The sequence below is a fragment of the Chrysemys picta genome, chromosome 2, assembly GCF_011386835.1.
Source record: "Chrysemys picta bellii isolate R12L10 chromosome 2, ASM1138683v2, whole genome shotgun sequence".
Lineage (NCBI taxonomy): Eukaryota > Metazoa > Chordata > Testudines > Emydidae > Chrysemys > Chrysemys picta.
In genome coordinates this window covers 51,166,329-51,187,419 of record NC_088792.1, presented here as the reverse complement: position 1 = coordinate 51,187,419, position 21,091 = coordinate 51,166,329, and the positions used below count along the sequence as shown (strand labels likewise).

The 21,091-nt window shown below is 43.2% G+C and overlaps 1 protein-coding gene across 6 annotated transcripts; it reads right to left on the bottom strand.

Moving 5' to 3' along the window:
• Positions 1-9,435: 9,435 nt before the first annotated feature.
• TAC1 (tachykinin precursor 1) lies at positions 9,436-19,029 on the bottom strand. Of its 6 annotated transcripts, none has more exons than XM_005299868.5 (6): positions 18,825-19,029; positions 18,262-18,483; positions 16,689-16,785; positions 15,580-15,603; positions 13,902-13,955; positions 9,436-10,075 (listed from the first exon to the last, which is right to left on the bottom strand). In XM_005299868.5, exons 2-6 carry the CDS (start codon positions 18,382-18,384, stop codon positions 10,026-10,028), a joined length of 348 nt encoding a protein of 115 aa, XP_005299925.1. In that variant the 5' UTR covers positions 18,385-18,483; positions 18,825-19,029; the 3' UTR covers positions 9,436-10,025. The 6 variants fall into 6 exon arrangements, with proteins under 6 accessions (XP_005299925.1, XP_005299924.1, XP_005299923.1 ...); XM_005299867.3 differs by lacking the exon at positions 18,825-19,029 and adding an exon at positions 18,628-18,735 and having other exon boundaries at positions 18,262-18,480; XM_005299866.2 differs by lacking the exon at positions 18,825-19,029 and adding an exon at positions 18,628-18,710.
• Positions 19,030-21,091: the final 2,062 nt, after the last annotated feature.

The window sequence follows — 21,091 nt, the reverse complement described above, 5'->3', positions numbered from 1 at the left end:
TAATCATCTAGAGAAAAAGAAACCTTGTTGCTTTATGCTACATTCTAACACACAGAGGGCCAGGCATGAGGGAAGGCTGTGGAAAGTTCAAGGCAGAAATGCTGCAGTGAATCAGAGGGGTAGAACTTTTAGGGATAATACTGTTTCTTTAAAGTTCACTGTTAAAAGAAAGTGATTCTCTGTGGGTCACAGGACTTATTTATGCCCTGAATTTCTGTGATGGACCTCTAATGAGAATAGACATTTAACAGTGTTGCCAATCTCAAGTATGAGTCAGGTGTCAAAAATCATGAGACTGATTTAAATATGGGATTTTTAAAATACTTTATTTTGGGGGGAGTGTCTCTTGGTTTTTGAGCTTTTAGGGTTCATATTTTCAAGCTTTTCTTCATAATAATTCAGATTAGAAGTGTACTTTAAAAAAATAAAAGAAGAGAGTCTTACATAATCACGTATCAAAGGGGTAGCTGTATTAGTCTGGATCTGTAAAAGCAGCAAGGAGTCCTGTGGCACCTTATAGACTAACAGATGTATAGGAGCATGAGCTTTCCGAAGAAGTGGGTATTCACCCATGAAACCTCATGCTCCTATACGTCTGTTGTCTATAAGGTGCCACAGACTCCTTGCTGCTTTTACATAATCACATGACTCTGGGAGCTGGGGCTTTAAGAAAAACATCAGATATAGTGAGAATTGGCAATATTGCATCAATGCTGATTGTCATTGTCCAAAGAATTCCTTAGGTAAGTACTTGGAACCCTTAGGAATATAAAAACAATATAACAAATTTGTTTTGCTTGGCAGGGGACTGGAAGGAGGTAAACAATAAGAGCCATTTCTTTACTGTCCTCTTTCTAAAGAAAGCAAGCACCACTCAAAGCTTTTCTGCCTATTTTGGAATTTGAAATGACCAGATTTGGTTGGCAGAGATCCAGTACAGAGGCTACACAATGTTAACCAAAGGGTAGTTTAATGTCTTTTGGAAGAATACCAGAAACCCGGTATTTTTATGTTTTAAGAAAACTTTATTTGGTAAATGGAGTTATCTTTACAACTGCTCTGACAGTAACTGAGAGTTTGAGATAAAAGGTGCTTCAGCCCAAACTCATCCTGCTATTGCAAATGAAGAACCATCTGTATAAAGCTTAAAAGTCTTCCCTCTCCATTTTCATCAGAGTAAATTGCCTCCTTTCTAGTTGAAGCAGTTTTGTGCCTTGGGTCTAGATACACAAATTGATAATAAAATGATCTTTTCTACTGAAAACATTTGAAATGACAGGTAAGTGAGACGCTGCTTGCATCTTCCCCAGTTTCTCAAGTTCAAGTGGAGACACTAAGAATAGACACTTTAAATCAAAAGTATGGTACTTAATGGGTAGCAAACATGAAATATAGCCTAGATTGAGCTAGTATAAGGTGGGTGCATAATTGGTTGGAAAAGTGTTCCCAGAGAGTCGTTAGCTGGAAGGGCATATGGAGTGGGGTCCTTCAGGGATCAGTCCTGAGTCTGGTTCTCTTCAATATCTTCATCAATGATTTAGATAATGGCATAGAGAGTACACTTATAAAGTTTGCAGATGATACCAAGCTGGGAGGGGTTGCAAATGCTTTGGAGGATAGGATTAAAATTCAAAATGATCTGGACAAACTGGAGAAATGGTCTGAAGTAAATAGGATGAAATTCAATAAGTACAAAATGCAAAGTACTGCACTTGGAAAGGAACAATCAGTTGCACACATACAAAATGGGAAATGACTGCCTAGGAAGGAGTACTGCAGAAAGGGATCTGGGGGTTATAGTGGATCACAAGCTAAATATGAGTCAACAGTGTAACACTTGCAAAAAAAAAAAAAAAAAAGCAAACATTCTGGGATGTATTAGCAGGAGTGTTGTAAGCAAGACACGAGAAATAATTCTTCCGCTCTACTACACTGATAAGACCTCAGCTGAAGTATTGTGTCCAGTTCTGGGCGCCACATTTCAGGAAGGATGTGGACAAATTGGAGAAAGTCCATAGATTAAAGGTTTAGAAAGCCATGACGTATGAGGAAAGATTGAAAAAAATGGGCTTTAATCTGGAGAAGAGAAGACTGAGGGGGGGAATGATAACAGTTTTCAGGTACATAAAAGGTTCTTACAAGGAGGAGGGTGAAAAATTATTCTTCTTAACTTCTGAAGCTAGGACAAGAAGCAATGGGCTTAAATTGCAGCAAGGGAGGCTTAGGTTGGACAATGGGAAAAACTTCCTAACTGTCAGAGTTAAGCACTGGAACAAATTGCCTAGGGATTTTCTGTCTTTGGAGGTTTTTAAGAACACGTTAGACAAACACGTGTCAGGGATGGCCTAATTATTACATGGTCCTGCCTTGAGTGCAGGAGACTGGTCTAGATGCAGTGGTGAGCTGGAGCCAGTTCGCAAGAACCAGTTGCTAAAATTAGACGCCGGTGGAGAACCGGCTGTTAAAGGGCCGGGTGGGTGAGCAAACAACTCTGGTCTACAGTCCACATCCGGCCCGCGGGACCATTCTGTCCCCCACCTGAGCTCCCAGCTCGGACCTCCCCCGGCCCCTCCCCCTCCTTCCCCCTTCCCCCAGAGCCGCAGTGTGCCGAGCCGCCGGCAGCTCAGCTTCCCAGACCTGCTGCTTTGAGCAGCCGCTGGCAAGGTAAGGGGGGCTGTGAACTCCAGGGCTGCCTGGGGGGGGGGGCAAGTGGTGCAATTTGCTCTGGGCCCCACAGGGGCCCCCACTAGAATCTGAGGCTCCCCCTCCAGCCTCGCTTCCGCCTCTGCCTTCCCTCCTACCAACTCCCCCCCATTCCCCGTCCCCTGACCGCCCCTCAGAACCTCTGCCCCATCCAACCCCCTCTCCCTGTCCCCGGGAATCCCTGCCCCTTATCCAACCCCCCCCCCCGGCCCCGGCCTCTTACCATGCCACTTATCCCACTCAGAACCGCGTGGTAAGGGCGGGGCAGGGCTGCGAGCTCTGGGCTGAGCGGCGGGAGCTCAGGCCCTGGTGGAGCCATCACGCTGCTGCAGTGCTGTCCAGGGCCGCTCCTGGATGCTGTGCAATGAGGCTCCGGGAGAGGGGGGAGGTGGGGGTAAGCGGCATGGTAAGAGGCCAGGGCCGGGGGGGGGTTGGATAAGGGGCAGGGAGTCCTGGGGATGGGGGGGGTTAGAGGGGGCAGAGGCTCTCGGGGGGGGGAGTCAGGGGACAGGGAACGGGGGAGGGTTGGGTAGGCGTGGGAATTCTGGGGATCTGTCGGGGTGGTGGTGGATGGGGTCGGAGCAGTCAGGGGACCTGGAGCAGGGCGAGTTGGGTAGGGGGTGAGGTTCTGGGGGGCAGTTAGGGTGGGGGGGTCTCAGGAAGGAGTGGTCAGGGGACAAGGAACGGGGGGGTTGATGGGTTGCGGGTTCTGAGGGGAGCAGTTGGGGGCAGGACATGGATGGGGGTCGGATGGTGGGGGGATAGGCTGTTTTGGGAGGTGGGTGGGGCTTGTACTCACCGGGTAGTTCCCTACCAGGTCTTCAGCGGCACTTCGGTGGCAGGTCCTTCACTCGCTCCGGCATTGAAGGACCCGCTGCCGCCGTGCTACCGAAGACCCGGTAGGGAACCGGTTCCTAAGATTTTGGCAGCTCATCATTGTCTAGATGACCTTGAAGTCCCTTCCAGTCCTACAATTCTATGAAGTGGTCAAAATATTAAAGGTGGCCTACAAAGAAAAAAAATGGGGCTTATGATCTTTTCTTGTTTCTCTGTGGTGTACAAAGAGGGTACGGATGGAATATTTTTTAAAGTTTTTATTCTGCTTGTTTTTTACATTAGAAGTTCAAGTCTTGTCTAAGCTGGAAGACTAAATAGTGACTTGCAAACCAGTGAAACTGTTATATCACAAGAGTATGAAAGTTAAGCAGTTGAGAGGGGGCTTTTTAGGCAGACTTTTTCCAGGGGTCAGATTTTCAGAAAAGCTCAGCACCTATGGTTGGAGATGGTTTTTGGTAGAAGAATTTAGCTCCCATTAAGGCACCTAAATGAAGCTACCAGCTTTTCAAAAGTGACAAGTACCCACCAGTTCCCATTGTTCCCAATGGTCACTTATTCAGGAGTCTAAATGGGAATCACTGGGCACCAAAGTAAAATCTGGTCCCCTTAAATCTTATTTAATTATGTAACTATGTTACTTCAGGGTTCAGGAAAGAAATCAATGCATGGACTCCAGTAGGGAGCAAGCCAACAAAGGTTTATTGAGGGCAGTCATTCCTTTTCAGACTGCAGCAGTCCCATTCAGATAACGCGTAAGTCTCAAGTAAAACAGTAAACACAATACCTCAGGTCAAAAAGGGAACACACTCCCAGGCAACAAAGTGAATGCAACAGGCCCACACCAGGCCTACGTTCCTTCCGGGAGGCTCTAACATCTAACAGTCTCTGGTTGGGGTTGGGTCTGGGTCTGGGTTCAGGTTTGTCCATCTCACCTTCCTTCCCTCTCTCCCTCCCTCCTTCCCTCTAAATCAGCCTGCCTGCCCTTCAGCTCACCTTTCCAGCCTCCCCTCAATTGAACTGGCTCTCTCCTTTTGAACACCCCCTTGAAGCATGATGGCTCTTGCAGGGCAAGGGCAGCAGGACAGATTGAGCCCATAGCAGCTCATCAACCCTTCCCTGAATTTGTTCACCTCCCATCACAAAACTTTAATTGCTAAATAACATTTTGGATAAGGGCTATTTTTGTTAAAAATTCAACCCTTCAGATATTAGAGCCCACAATGAATATGCTCTAAATCTGAGACTGACAACAGGCCCAACAAAACCAGGAAAAATCAGTCATAGCATTGCAGATATTTCTCAGGTAAAAAAGAAATAAGACTTAAAGGCAACTTGCACAGAATTTTATTTTATTTAGGATTATGCCCTTTTTTCAGAGCTTTATGATTTATAAAGAATGTCTGATCGTTATGGTTATGTTTTTATTTTTTTCTGCTTTTATTTAACTTAGAAGATTGTGTTTTTGTTGCCCTCACAGGGCCCTGGGCTGGAGCCTGGTGGAGTGGGTGGGCCCAGGCTTCCCTACCAAAACACCTTCTGCAGGTCAAATGGCATAAGCCCTGACCACTATGTAACAGAGGCAGGGACTATCTTGTTGTCCGTAGATGTACGGTACAGTGACCCAAGGACCTTTGGATGCCAACTTGTATAGGGCCCAGGGTTAGACAGAGGTACAGGGATCCCCTGGGTTCATCCCAAGAATGTCATGTAAGGTCTCTAATGAATGCCCATGTCACACTGGTCAACATAATCACTGCAAAATGTATAGTCAGATATTGTGTAAGAAATTATATATATACACTGAAAATTATATTCCTAAGGTCTTGTGAGGCAAACCTGCAGCCAAACCAGGGCTACTCACTCAGGTGCCACTCTAAGAGAATGGGGTTGTGAGCATCAGCATGTACCTGGCGTGGTACAAGATCTCTCCTGACACCTGCTCCTTCTGCTGGGAGAGGGAGACCATGGTACACATTTAATATTGAGTGCATGAGGTTGCAGCCCCTCTTCCAGCTCCTCCAAAACTCCTCCAGTTCTGACTGCATTTTTTCCCTCACCTCCTCTTTTATGCATACCTCATCTGTGGCCCTACAAAGTCATGAAGCCTTCTTGTCAACTTCTTCCTGGCAATGGCCCAGGGGGCCTTCCAGCATACCAGGAGGAGGAAGCTGGATGGGGAGTGTTCTGTGGTTACAGGGCCTATTTCCAATCCTTTCTGCAGTCACGTTTCTGGGCACAGTTCCTCTGGGCCATGTCCACTGGCTCCATGGATGCCTTCAAGGAGTAGTGGGCACTGTCCAGGGTTCTCTTCTCGGTGTCCCTCTCTGGATCCCTGATTTTGAACCTGTAACCTAGTATCTGGTTAAAAAAAGTTTCTGAGCCTGTACTCCTTTAATCTTCTTATCAAATAGAAATACATTAGCCAAATTTGTTATGCATAAATGATAATATTTATTGAATGTCATAATGAATAGTTTTGTAAGACTCTCTGGACAAACACGTCAGTTCACTCTTTTCAAAAACATTCTGGAAACAGTTTGAGGAGGTTTGCTCAATATTGTTAGAAGAAGTAGACTGGTTCAAGGACATCAGTGCTGCTGCTGACAGGAGCAAGATCCTACCCTAGCAATCTCTACTCCAGTAGCACCTATTTTGAATAAGAGTATGAGTGATTCATTAATAACCAAATGGATAGCTTTATCCAAACAATGCATTTCTAATATCTGCACATACATAACAGAGAAATACAATTATGAAGGAGCTGCTATGACCTATTGTCAGTAATGCTCAGCTTAAAATGTGTGCTAGTGCTCGTTAACTCAATGGCCAATATTGCTGTTAAGGGAGCTATTAAAGCCCATCAAGACAAAATTTGGTCTTTAAGATGTTTGGAATTTACACAATATTTCTTTATGCTACACCAAGTGTATAAACAAAAGTTTTTAAAAAGGATTTAAATAGAGCATGCAAATGTACAATAGCCCTCAACAGCTCAGATTGAGCCATTCAATGTGTATTCTGAATAACAAGCGTTTTTTTTTAAATCACTCTTGTAATTATTTTTTTTTAAATTGCCTCAGCTCTCAGGCATTTCCGTGTTGTTTCCCTCCTTTTATTAGACCTGATATTAAACACAAACTCAACAGGTAAACAGAAAAGGCTCAAGTGTGGCAGTTAGCCACAGTCTTGGGTAGAGGGGCTCTGCAGAGCCACTCCTGCTCAAGAGAGCCACTCCCGCTCCCAATTCCCCCCTGTGCAGGGAGAATGTGCAAAGTGTATCTTTCTGTGGCTATGACCCCTTAGAGTGTTTTTTGCCTGAGGAGTGCAAAGAAGGACCAGTCCCTGCAGTTCCCCAATTACAGGAACTGATTGTTCCTGATACTTGTGTAGGGTGCTCAAGATGAGAAGAAAGACTCTTGCATTCCCCACATCTATCCATGCTAGGGCAGGGACACGCTAATCCTAAGAGTTTGACTTCAATACTCTGAATATTTAGAAATTGTGAGTTGTACATGCTATGATGAGGCCTCAATTTCTGTTCTTGTTCCAATCTCAACTTGCCTTTTTACAAGGGTGAACTTCCTAATTCTTCTTTTTATTTTACTGCACAAAGTTGAATGAGAAGATAAAATGGGGATGACTTTGACTCTCACTCAGTGACTTCTTTTAGTGCTGCTTCCTGTACAGTTTTCTTTAGTTTCCTTAGCTTGTTTCCATTTTATTGGGTAATGCCTTTGCTGAAGCTTTATTGACTATCCAATTCTGCCTGGGCGATGGCAGCCTGTCACCCCCAAAACAGTTGTGTAGCTTTATGTATATTGCCATGAGTCTTGCAGAAAGCAGGAAATTAATTATAAAGCAAGGCACGCTGCAATACAGGCACAGCTCTCTAATTGCTCTCACTAGCTGACATCATACAGAGTGACAGCAGCAATAAGTAGTTCTGTCCAAAGTCAAATTATGTTTAAAAGCAACATGGAAAGGTGCCCAGTAAAGGTGAGTGAAGACAATAGGCAGTTTAGCCTAGCAGGTAGTATGTGGTTTAAACTTAAAACTCCCTTCTCCTTTAGATTAAGCTTCAGATAATGTATAGTCCCGTTGTTTCACTTACTACTACTAATGAATAAGTTAGATGATGGTAGTGGTAGAGAAGCAAAATGATCATTGTATATACCTGCTTGAGTAAACAAAAATCCAGGAGACAGTGTTTGTTACCACAGCACTATGTTTGAATGGCATATCAAGACACCAGATTCCAGGCTATGTGATAGAAGCATGTTGGGCTAGAGGAATATGCACAGGTTTGGGAATCAGGATCTCCTAGTGCTCCCACTGACTCACTGTGGTGCCTGGGGCAAATATTACTTACCCACCTCTCTAGTGACAGGGATCATTGGGAAATGGCATTTCCATCTATCCTAAATTCCATTATTTCAAAATTTGTCTTCATTCAGCATCAGAAAAAAATGTCAATTTTTAAAAATTTCCTAATAAATTAAACTTTAAAAAAGAGAGTTTGTTTCAGATCAATAGAAACATTGAATCGACAGAATTGAAATGTTTCATTTTGATTTTGAGTTAACATTTTTCTTCCATTTTAATATTCTATTTTAATAGAAAAAGAACAAAATATTTCAGAAGGTTTCTTTTCAAAGTAAAAAATCAAAAACGCTTTGTTTCAATTTTTTTCAAACTCAAATTTTGTCAAAATTGATACATTCCTGTGCAATGTTTCAATTTAAATAATGTTCCAACATGTAAACCTTTAGTTAGAAAATGATTGACCAGCTCTATAAGGTGGCATTAGTTATTGGCTGTACAATACTTTGAACATGTAGAACACTAACTAAAATGCTATGTATTGTTTTCCCTGATGTGAGTGGCTTTTCAGCATTTGCTTTTGTGGAGAGGAAGGTGAGTGCTATGTAGAAGAGGAACACTTGAGAGAGCCAAATAGCCGTTTTTCCTCTGTATAATTCACAATTTTACAGTTTCTGATTTGGTTAGGCCCTTGGGACAGAACAATGCTGTGGCTCCATAGTTGCAGAATCCAGGGGAGTTTGGTCATAGGGCCGATCCTACACAGTACTGAGCTTTACTTCAATAGAAATTGAAGGATCCAGGGCCGGCTCCAGGCACCAGCCGAGCAAGGTGGTGCTTGGGGCGGCATTTCGCCCAATCCTAGGGCCAGCTGCATGGCCGCTTTTTTTTTTTAGTGTGTGTTCCGCTCCAGCTGCCCTGTAGGGAGTGGCGGGGCTGGCGGCGTGGAGGACGGGAGCACCCTGCAGCAAGCCCAGCAGGGCAGCCTGCGTCCTTCCCTCCCAGCCCACGGGAGCGGCGCAGAGCCCTCCCGGCAGGCAGCGCGGCCGGAGGGGCCGAGTGGCAGCGCCCCACTGAAGCCCTGGCCGCCCCCCTTCTCTCTCTCCCCCCGCTCCCTTCTCTCCCCCCCCTGCAGCACAGGGAGTCCCCCTGCATCCTGGCTCTGGCCGCGCCGCAGGGTTTTTTTTTTATTTTTGGTTTTTTTTGCTTTGCCATTTTTTGCCGCCCGTGGGTTGTGGTGTTTTTTTGTTTGTTTGTTTTTGTTTTGCTTGGGGTGGCAATAAAGCCAGAGCTGGCGCTGGAAGGGTCTCAGCACCTTGTATGACTGAGCCCATAATAGATTAACTCAGGGGCAGGTGGCTGGCCCTACCACTAAAAACAGAATTAGAAAGAATCCTCAAAGTTTTAACCCCTCCCCCCAGTATTAGAAAGCTTATATTTTGCCCTGCAAAATGAAGTACTGTAATTATAACTGGCTTTCTTCAGCTTCTAGAGCCCAATATCTTTTCTTCAGTTTGCATCTTATTTCAGATGATTCTGGGTTTGAAATAATTCCATCACTCTACCCAAGGAAGGTATGTTGCAAAATCCCAAAAGTATTTTTTATTTAAAATGTTACTATCATAAAATTTCAGACTATGAACTGAAGACCTTGGATTCACATTCAAACCTCTTTTGTTTAAATAGATATATATATATACACACACAGTCACGAAACATAAAACATGCTGCAATGATACAAATATATTTTTGATACGAAAATTACAGTACATTTTAAACCATGAAAAGAAATTGAGGCACTAGACTGTACATTAGTTCTGTTCTGCACTAGTAGTGAAGCTGATATGATTGCTTTAAATTAACAAAATTTTATTTCCTTTTTTTGTTATTTGGTGAACATATCTTTATAGGTCATTTCAAATAATGTGCTTTGTTGTGAAATGTCACTGATTTCGGTTCCATGGGGCGTCTTCATTTTAGACCTAGAACACACTTATACAACATGTATCACTGCCATACTATGAAAAATAATCATTTTATTGAATTTACAACTCAAAAAAACCCAACAATTATTAAATAAATAATTATTCCTTACAGTGGATAGTTTATATTACACTGCATTGGCCATTTAAACAAATGAAGTTTAATAAATACATGGGAATGTCTTATTTACGCCTTCGTTCGTAATTCTGTGCTGTGTTCTTTTCAGAGGACCCTGAAAAAATAAGTGTAAAGTGTTGTATAAATATAATAAGCACCAGGAGTCATATAAAACATAGCAAGTTTTATGTATCACCACATTTCATTGTGTTGCACCATTCAGTTCTGAGCAATATATTAAGGGCCTGAGCCTAAGAGATTGTCAGTACTCAACTCCCAATGACTTCAATAAAAGTTGATGGCTTTCAGCTCCTTTCAAGATTGGGCCTATATGCTGTTTTTCCTCAATGCAGTTTGCTCCTGGAAGCTCTGTGTGTATGCTAGCTCCCCAGTAGTCTCAATCCCAGTGAGAGACCAGAGGTCACTTCCAGACTAGGGGTGAGCTATAGGGCCCACCCACAACACACTGCAGATCTCCTAGGATCTGTAATAGGTCATATCCAGCTGCATGGAGGACTCGAACCTCTGAGCTAGCTCTGTATGGCCACCGTGGCTTTCTTGCTGGATGGCTCTAATGGTGCCTTGCTACCAGGAATTCCACTGATCACAGCTGTCCCCAGGATCCCTCTAAAAGGAGGACCTTCTCAACGGGACAGGTGGAAAATGTTAAATACCTCCAGGTACACCTCTCCCTGATACTCTCCAGAAGGCCAGCTGAAGGAACAATGTTCTTTCTCCTAAGAAAGACCTCCCACCCACTGCCTGCCCCAGCTCACTCCTGCCTCATATTTATTAACAAACCGTTTGCAGTGGGAGAGGTGGATGCTGCTGTGAAGGCAGCTGACCTCCCCTTCCACCATAAGGGTAGAGTTGTGTGCGAGGAGGGTCCTGGTCTAGCCTTTTGCATCTCCCATACTAGTTTTGTTTTTTTAAACGAAAACACAAACCAAAAGGGTCTTTTAGGATTCCTTTCCTGTCTTGCCAATGGCATTAATTTCTTCACATAGTGCCCCACAGAAGGTGGGAGGTCTCAGCTGTGCAGTCTGCCTCTGTTCTAGAGCAGCAGTTCTCAAACTATGGAGTGGGCCTCCCAAGGGAGGCACGAGGTGTGTGTGTGTGTTTTAAGAGCTTTGGCTGTCAGCCCTGGGTGGCTGGGGCTTGTGCAGAAGGGCCATGCACACATAGGAGGTGGGACTACAAGGGACAGCCAGAGCCCTGCTGCTTGGGCTCTCCTCCCTCCCCAGCAATCCCTCACAGGGAGGCAGCTCATGCTCAGGCTCTCCCACCCCCGGATCCCTCACCTGGAGGTGGTGGGACTCCGACTGTCAGCAGCAGCTCAGAAGTAAGTGACAATGGGGCATTAAGTCTGCTGTGAAAAGTGATACTGCCTTTAGAGCTGGGTGGCGGTATGTGTACTTCTGGTGTGCGTGTGTGTAAGTAAACAGCTGCAGACACGAAGAAGGGGGGCCTGATCAAATAAGGTTGAGAAGCACTGTTCTAGAGGAATTCTTCAAGCAGCCATTGAACCAAACCCTCTGCATCTTCCATAAGTCTGTTTTAGTGGATTCATTGCTTTTTTCCCTTTTTAAGCATAATCATATCTGCCTCTAAGCCAGAAGCCTGTGGCACGGATCATGAGGGAGACCTTCCCACCCCCCACCCTCCTTCTGACATCAAGAATATTCCTGGCCATGCTCAGTAAAGCATGAAGATGCATAACTATTACATGCGAATGCCCTGCTAATTTTGAGGGATCTAGTGCTGCTGATCTTGCAAGGCTTGAATTATGACTGCTCCACAGGGCTTAAGGAAAAACCAAGCAAGGGCCCAAATTAAAGATAAACAGCTTTCAGGGTGTGTCTGATTAAACACTAAAACAATACATTCTGCTTAAGTTTTGATAATATCTTACTTTCTTTAGCAGAAAGTAAGGTATTACTATTGAATTCACTGAACAAGTATTCTGGACTATACACAAATCATGATCTACAGTAGTCTGGGAACAATTTTTATAGTGGGCTGCTGAAAACCATTGAACAAAACTGTAAACCCTGTATATGATGGAAAGCACTTCAAGCCGGGGATGCTGCCATGCCCCCAGTACCTGTAATTCCTGTACCTCTTATCAGTATAGATTACCCGTGCATTTATGGTTATTTAGTTATTATGGCTATTTGCAGGCCGTTGATTGCAACGAGTGGGTGCATGGCTCTGCCTGCATGAACTCGTTGCAGATCAGGGCATTACATATTGGAACCTGCTTTACTGAGACAGGAAATGTTGGGTGAATCACCAGGATTATGGTACCATGGGACCTCTAATTTCAATTTCCATCCACCAGAAGACTTAGTAATTTTCTGGATAAATTGTATTAGGCATCGAGGGGAGAAACCCAGCCCATTTCCAACACAAACTTTACTCCCGGTCTGTATGGGGCAAACAATGTTGCAGTTGTAGCATACTTTTAATAGGAGTGGAATCAAACCTATACTATTCCACCCTCATCTCCCAACTAGGCAGAGGAGTATGAATGCTAAATTCTAAGAAACTGGTTTATCTATCAGGCTGGTACATTACTATTAGAAATCCTGACTGTCTACAACTTCATTATTCATCCTGGTTATAATTAACTAACCATAGTTGTATTCTAACTATGCCAGCGAATTTGGAAGTAATCAAAGAACATTTTACACTCACTGCATCTCAGATTTTCATACTTAAAATAATAAGGTAAATTTAATCCCAAAGTAAACTGAACCAGATTTATCACTTGATGCCATTTGCTGCTGTAATAGCAAATGTGTATTTACAAGTATATGTACATTTAATCATTATTACCCTTGCAGTGAGAAGAACTATACTAGATTGCTCCTGATTCATGGAAATTTGCAAGAATAGTTAGGATATAGAGACCTATATTACTTTGACTACAGTCTAGTTAAAAATAAAATCACTGACAACTGTAATTACAGAAAATAGTTTACAATGTGCACTTGTGTAATATCAAAATGCTGTCTGGCCATTTAACTTAAAATCCATTTAACAAAACAGTGAGAATTATTTCAGTAGCTTTAAACAGGCATTAGATCACTTCAGAAATAAAAAATAAAAATTCCCTTTCTGGATAGCTAACTAATGCTTTGTGGATAAGACAAGTTACAGCTAATGGAAGACTGAAGTTATCCATATGCAATATTAACAAAGGTGGGCAAGATTAGGGGAAATGCAGATAATATGGGGAAAGGGGAGGGAAAGTCGTGGTGAGCACTTGTCTGCAATACTTTAGTAGTTTAAAGTGCTGCTTAACTTTGTTTATTGAGTCGTTATTTGAATGTAAAATTTAAAAGTTCACAAAAGTTGCGGATGTTTAACAAATAAAACCTTTACACCTTGTGGCAAAAGATGTAAAGATTGGAAGATGGGAGGACTTTAAGCTCACAGTCAGTAGTGTACAAGATAAAAACAGTTTCCCATTAAACCTCCAAAAGTCAGTTGGTGCAGGAGGTAGTGCACCTTCTACCTGAGGTGATCTAGGTTCAAATCCACCAGTTAAAATGGATTGGATACTTTTATCCTTGAACATTCTCATGTCACCAGAATTTACTGTGGTTTTCAGTCTCTGCTCAGAAGAAGTGGAGAACTGGAATAACATGGATGCTACAGGTCAGGATTGAGGGGCATAAGCAGAATTCTTTAGGAAAATGTATATGGCACCAGCTGCACTGTGCCTGGCTCAACCTATTGCCCATCCTCCCTCACTGAAATGACCTTCAGATTAAAATATTTTGATTAAGCAACTTTTTTCCCTCCTGTCATAAGAACTCATCTGTCATTTATGAATTGTCTCATGTCAAGACTGCTTCTTCAATTTATTGGAGAGAATGAAAAGGTAATAGTAGAATTAAGAGGTAGTTTTAGTCTTAGCCATTGTTTATACATACCAGAATTTAAAGATCTTTTGCCCATAAGTCCAACAAAGGAGTCTGTTTTATGCCCTGAAAAAATATATTTGGGGGTGTTTTAATACATTTTCAATATGCAGTTTTTCTGAGGTAATTTGTTTTCATGAGAAATACAAGGAAGATGTAGACTCCACAAATATTCTTCCTACTTACTAAAGTTGATATCACTTGAAATGTTAGTATAAATGGAGAATGCACATCACCCTCACCTATCTCATACGGTCTGATTCAGAGCCCGGTCAGGCTACTAGGTGCCTTTCCATTGTGGCTAAACAGACAATGACAAGATAATTGATGCCAATTTTGACCTCATTGTAGTCAGTGGTAGAACTTCCAGTGACTTCAATAGAAGCACGATCAGGCCCTATAGCTTGACAAACTTCCCCTTCCTATATCTTGGGTCTGTTGGATTCATCTGTTCCATGAATTATTTCACATAAATGTTTCCTGCTGTCATATGGAACAGAGGACTCTATAGGCCAAATTATGGAGTCCTTAGTCAAGCTGGTTAGTCAAAGGACTACACAGAAGTAAATGCTGATTACCTACCAGTATGTGTTAGGGCTCCACAATCTGGCCTATACGGGATTTTTACCTTCTCGTGAGGCCATATTTTGCAGTCCTTATTCCATTTGTGACCCTGGAAGCATTGACCGAGGCTTGTTTAGAGTTGCAGGATTTAGCCCATAATGTATGCTGCACACGTAGCAGTAGCTAGCCTAATTTCAAATAACCAGAGAAACATTTTGAAAAGTATCTACTTCTATTTTACTATTCTGATGTGAACAGAGTGCAAATTCCTCTTTGGAAAGAGTTTTCCTTGATTGTGTGTTCATAATACAGGATAAATTACCATAAAACCTCTCAGAGGTCAATCTCTCTGATCTTCAGAGAGGAGACATTTGAAGGCTATAATTTTGACTTAACCAGATGTAGCTACTGGTTATCTGGCTTGAGCTTTGGATGAGAGTTTTTTAAATTGTCATTCAGATAAGTAATCCCAGTGATAAAGTCGAGCCGTTAGCACAGAACTCTGGCATGCTTATTAACCTTCTTCGATTGCTAAGGTCTCACAAAATGTATATCATCAATCTTTATTAAAAGCCATGCTTTTGGATTTCATTTTAGTATCTTCTGACAGTTCCAGAGGGGGGGGGGAAATACATCTCAGTGTGAATGATACAATTTCTCCTGGGTGACATACAGGAATAAAGGAGTCCACACTGATTCACGTTGGCAGGTGCACTTGCTTATGTGACAACTCATTCGTCAGTTAGATATAACTTAACTTAGAACATTGATATATCTCAAGTGTAAACTTTGCATCTGGAATCAAACCAGGGATTTGAAGTTCTGGTTTGCTTGCTTCTGCCACCTAAATTCATGTGTCTTGACTTTGGGAGTAATCCCATACTGACCGAGAAAGCCCCAAAGAGGGGCTGTTCAGAGTAGATAACCATGACCAAGCCTATCTCTAGCTATATTATTTTGTAAACCCAGAGCTAGAAATATTTCTCCTCCACTCTTGCTTTCAGTCTTTAGTAAGTACACTAACATTCTAGGCTACAGTGACACTAGAAACCTCAAAATTAGAACAATTCAGTTTCTCATTTTGTTTAGATAATTTAGAAAAAAACAAAAACAAAAAAAAACTTACTTTTATGAGAGATTTGGCCATAACCTAGAGGAAGGAAAAAAAAGTAGTTTTAATAGTGATGAAATAGAAGTGATCTCTATGTGAGGTCTATGAAGGAATAGAAACAATCTGTATATTCCCAGTCTTGGAGAATTAGTGCAATAATTTACCGCCATATCAATCAAGCTATATATTATATTAATTAATAAAATATAATATCTTCTATAAATCAAGACACAACTAGTTAACTTTCATTAAGACTCAAAATAGGTATTTTCCCCTGTTCTTAATCTAGTAAACCTTTTGAACTAGAAATCATGACAATAATTTAATTAAAGGCATACATACCAGCCCACAAGATATCATTTATTTTCTTAATCGTGTTTACAAAATGTGTGTGCACTTAAGAATTGTTTACTATAAAGACCAAATCATATGTCCACTGTTTTTCCAAATTATGGATTAATTTTCTATTAAACAGAAAATACTTTCAGTAGCTGGAGTGAATTTAATTTATATTTAAAAAACAAATTATGAAGTTTTATAAAGGCACGGATAGTTATGCTGAAAAGAGGTCTACAATGATGTATCTTTGAGATGGTCCTGAAAATAATTTATTCTGATTGTACCCTGAGGAGCAAAATGAAATAGGTTTCCACATCTTTGTGTTTGCTTTCTCTTAAAGCATTTAGGGTCAGATTTACATTTTTGTGTATATGTACCATAGGTGAGTGTAAGTCTGTTTCAATTTTTTTTCCTGTCATGAGAGTGAAATTCCCATTTTATCCGCATTACCTCTTCTTCAAAATGAGTTGTCATAAACAGGGCGCAGTCCAGTTCAAAGTAGGGTGACAGATAGAAAGTGTGAAAAATCGGGATGGGGGTGGGGGGTAATAGGTACCAATATAAGAAAAAGCCCCAAATTATCAGGACTGTCCCTATAAAATCGGGACATCCGGTCACGCTAGTTCAAAGACACTACATGAACCGAAATGCCTGTAGTGCCTCTTCAATTGCAAAGAGAGAATTGTGAACTGTGAATTAGTTTAAAAGACAGGAGGCTAAAGGACCCCTAGGCTCTGATATGTGTAAAATCATTCCTCCAGCACAGAAACAGAATGCAATCTCACCAGCATCTCGTTTGCCCATTAACCCGTAGAACTGCTGTGGTCTGGGTCTCCTGGCAATTCTCTGCAGAAAGTGTTCCAAGGGTAAGGGCAGCTCCTCCTGAAATGTAGAGGAGAGTGTCAGCATTTTACGCAGCACAGCCCTGGAGATCCGGGAAGGAAAAAACCCGGAGTCTCCCTGGAATCGCATCCAACAAATTAAACTACGCCCCAGCAGCCTGCCCCATTACAAACTTCTGGCTGCCTGTCCCTGCTGCACTGGGCATGCCTGCCTGTAGACTCTGCACTGAGACTGCTTGAGAAGAAGCCGCAAGAGCAATCTGAACCGGGAAGCTGCCATCGAGCCGGAGGGAGCTGCTGCTTTCTTTCCAAAGGGGGAATTTCGATCCGTTTGGATTCTAATGTCTAGCCTGGAGGAAAACTCTTGTGCGTGCAGGTCCGATCAGGGCTGGTCACCTTACGCCGGGCTGGCCCTTCCCAGGGGAACCACCACCCGCCAGCCACGTGCCTGCGTGTATGGACTGTCTGCAGGCCATATGCTTTGCAGTAAGCCCGTGACTACCCGGCAGCCGTCTAGCAACAGGTATCTGCAGAGGAACGGAGACGGGCCAAGAGACACACAGAGAGCGGGGGGAAATCTAGCGGCACTAAGCGCGGCGCACCCACGGCCACGCCCTAGAGGAAAAAGACACAGCGCAAGGGGATGGGCATTTTCACTCTCCTTTCGCCCGCCCCGGCTCGCTGGGCTATGGCGCCCCCGCTGGGTGGGGCTGGCGGGGGAGCGGGCAGGACGCATGTGGTGCCCGGGTTCGCTACTCGGGTTATTGTTAAGTAAACCGACCCCAAACAAACCCACTCCTACATCCCGGGAAAAGCGGGTCGGCTAAAGCGGCTCCGTTCGGTCATTGCGCGTATAGGCAAGAGTACGTTACGGCGGCATTGCCCATTGCAGTGTCTCACGGTTCGCCGCCAAGCCCGCTCCATACAGCTCCACCCGACTCGGAGAGCCCTGGGAGTAAAGTTCCCCCAGCACACGCTCCCCCATCCCCTTCTCACTGCGGCTCCCTCCCTGCTCCGCGCTCCCCATCCACCCGCTACGTCTTCCTAGCCACAAGTAAACTTTCTTGGGAGCGACCTGTTTTACTGCGTAACATCTTTCTCCGCGGTTACTCCCTTCACTTGTTCTTCCTTAAAGCAACAACTCGCAAGTTGCCCGCGCTATGGGAGAGGTGGAACCTCTGTTAAACTTGGTGTGAAATCGACACGCTGTTATCTGGAACAGACAAGGATTTGGGAGCCACCCAAAGAAAGTAACCGTTTAAAGCACTTGACCCATCCATTAAAGGGCTAAATGCTGGCAGTTACCTAGCAATTCTTTGGCAGTAGTCACCGCTCGGTCTTAAATGGAAATAGGTTGTATCGTATATAAATTAGGAAATGTAACAATAAGATACACTGCAAGACAAAGCTCAGAATTCTCTCACCTGACGGGCGCCCAGAGCTCATGCATTTACTTATAAAAGCTGCCCCCCTACTTACGTGCATGAGCTGAGCATCTCCAGGCTCCCTAGCTCACCTTGAGTTGGTCACTGTCGGACCAGTCAGACCAGTAATTCAGATCATCATTGGCTCCGATTTCTTCTGCAAACACTTGCGCTGAAATTAGGAAAAGCACTGCAAAAGCGACGAGGATTTTCATATTCGCCTCTCCTCCTGCTAGGCAGTACCCCTAGTGCGGTGGGTGGGTGGCGGACAAGTGTCCCGAGCCCTCCGGCCAGTTGCTCGAAGTTGCTGTCTGCTGTAACAAAGAAAAGAAAGGCATGAGTACTGCATACAACTCCTCCCCCCCTCAGCATCCGTCCCAAGAGGAATCGCGCATCTCAGCAGAGCCAAGATCTAAGGAGCAAAGCAATGGGCGAGTCCTGGGGCTGAGCGCACTTACTGCAATGGGAAAGCGCGATGCTCTCCGCTGCTCTCTCGCAGTGTGTCTAAATGCACGCTCGAGAGCTCTCCAGTTTATATACCTGGAGATGGGGAGGGCCAAGGGAGCTTCATTTGCCTAAATCTAATTACTTCCTTGTAGTTATGTGAAACACGTGACAGGCCCCCAGCTGTACTTTGCGATCAGTAGTCAATTACCCCGAGTAGCCCTTCCTTCTTCTTCCCCTCTGACCCTCGGAAGGAACCTTTCTTTGGAGGTGACCCCTTGGGTGTCCGTGTCCACCACAAACTACAGTATATTCCTTTAGGGTTGCAAATGACGCAATGTTAGGGAAGTCTGCGCAGAAGGAGCCCATCTCCAACCCGCAACTCCTGCCATCCGCCCAGAGAGGGATTTTGATCCACTGTCCCCTGACACCAAAGATTAGTCATCAAAGCAGAGCAAGTGACGCATTCCAGGCACTCAAAGCAACTTCATGATAATATTTCAGACGTCAGGGCAGGTGCACTAAAGATGATCTCAAGGGACCCCCAAATATTGCTACAAGAGAACCGAAGAATCACTTGGAACACTTGAAAATAACGCCCATGCCCAGGCATTCCTTAATGAAAGCTACAATTAATTAGGAAGCTATTACACAACAGTGGGACTCCTCTGTAGAACATTCTTTCAGTATTGATCACCTAATGCAAATTCAAAGGAATGAATCCTGGCTTCTTGTCAGCTTGGATAGCTCAATCCGCATTAATTTATCAGGGGGTTATTGCATTGGCCTCAAACGCTCAATACAGTTGCAGGATCTCTTTCTATTGGTACTTTGGAAAACGAGACATGGAATGGAAATGATGACGGTTTAGTTTGCATTAAGGGCCGGATCCAAAAGCCCTCTGAAATCAATGGGAACCTTTCCATTGACTCCAGTGATATTTGGATCAGGTCCTTTTACATCTTTACAACACCAGATGCATTTTTGTATAACACATCTCTTGAAAAAAAATGTTTGCTTTGTTTTTTGTTTCTCTTTCTTGAATGGACACAGATCTGATAATCGATTACATTAACCTCTGAAAAGGATGTCAGATGTGGTACCCACTGAAAGATTTGCTGGCAGGTGAAAGCGGTACAACAGAAGCTTCTTTGGGCTACAGTTCTTCATTTTCCAGATTCTCCCTCTCCCTCTTTTCTTTTTCTCTTGTGGTTACAAAAGATGTGGTTTTTGACAGTAATTTACACTTTACTGTGTTGGGTGTGATTTATGGTAAGAGATGATTATACCAACAATAAAATTGCACTGATGAGAAACATCAATCCCTACAGAAAAAAATTTGCTTTTGCTGGGAGCTTTCACTGCAGCTCTTACCATCTCTCTCTCTCTCTCCTAATTGAAACATTGCTTATTTTTGTGCATGTTATGGAAATACATTATCTTAACTTTATGTTTAAACTATATACTCTCCCTGTAATATTATTTCTTTAGATGGTCTTGTCCTGCTCACAGCAGTTTAGCATGTAAACAGAAATGAGTTCTGAGACATAATTACATTAAACTCCAGAACATTTATGTCTAGACATCGATATATCCCACTACCAAATCTTCTAATATAAGGCGTCTGAATGATAAAGATTTGGGGTCAAACTCTCTGATGGTTCAAATGACTTTACTGAAGTGGTGCCAATCTACTCCAGCAGAGAATTTGGACCTTTATCCTTTTCCATATGACAGTTTTCTGTGACTTATGACATTCAACTCAGATAACCATTTAGCTTCCCTTGCAGTTCACATAGCTTGTCTGTCTTATTTAAGGTTACTTATATGCATGATGATGTTCATTTAACCTTAGTTATACACCAGCACCTGTATTGTCAGAATGTGCAGTAATGCTGTCTAGATAAACCACTTAATTCCAGGCTTGGCAGTAACTATAAATATTTTTAGAAAGGAAAACATTTTCCAGGAAATGGCAATTTGTTTTCTGACTCCATTATTCCTATTGTTTCAGAATGCTGTTACTGAAATGGCCCTTCCAACACAATGTTAAGCCTCCCTCCCAGAATGGCCCATTGCCATTTAGTCGGTTAATCCTGCGGCACTGCCATCCAGTTGCTAGGTGAAAGACACCGCTGGTTTCAGGTTAGACTGGTAAAGAAAAGGTTAACCATAAAGTGATAATTACTCTTCTGACTCCTTTTCTTCCATAAAGATCTGTCCCAACATGAGTCCCTTTCATACTCGTTACACCTATAGACACATTGGTGGAAATGGCATTGTTGAGCAACATTGGGGAATTCAGCCATCTCTTTTCCTTGCTGTGCTTTTGTGCAACGTCCCATTTTGCACATGAGCTTTGAAGATCCAGCCCTTGCTGGTTTTGCTGTGCTTGGGTTATCCCATGTCAGTCTTCTGTGGGCATGTGGTTATCCCATGTCAGTCTTCAGTGGGCATCTGTGAACATATGGGCCAAAA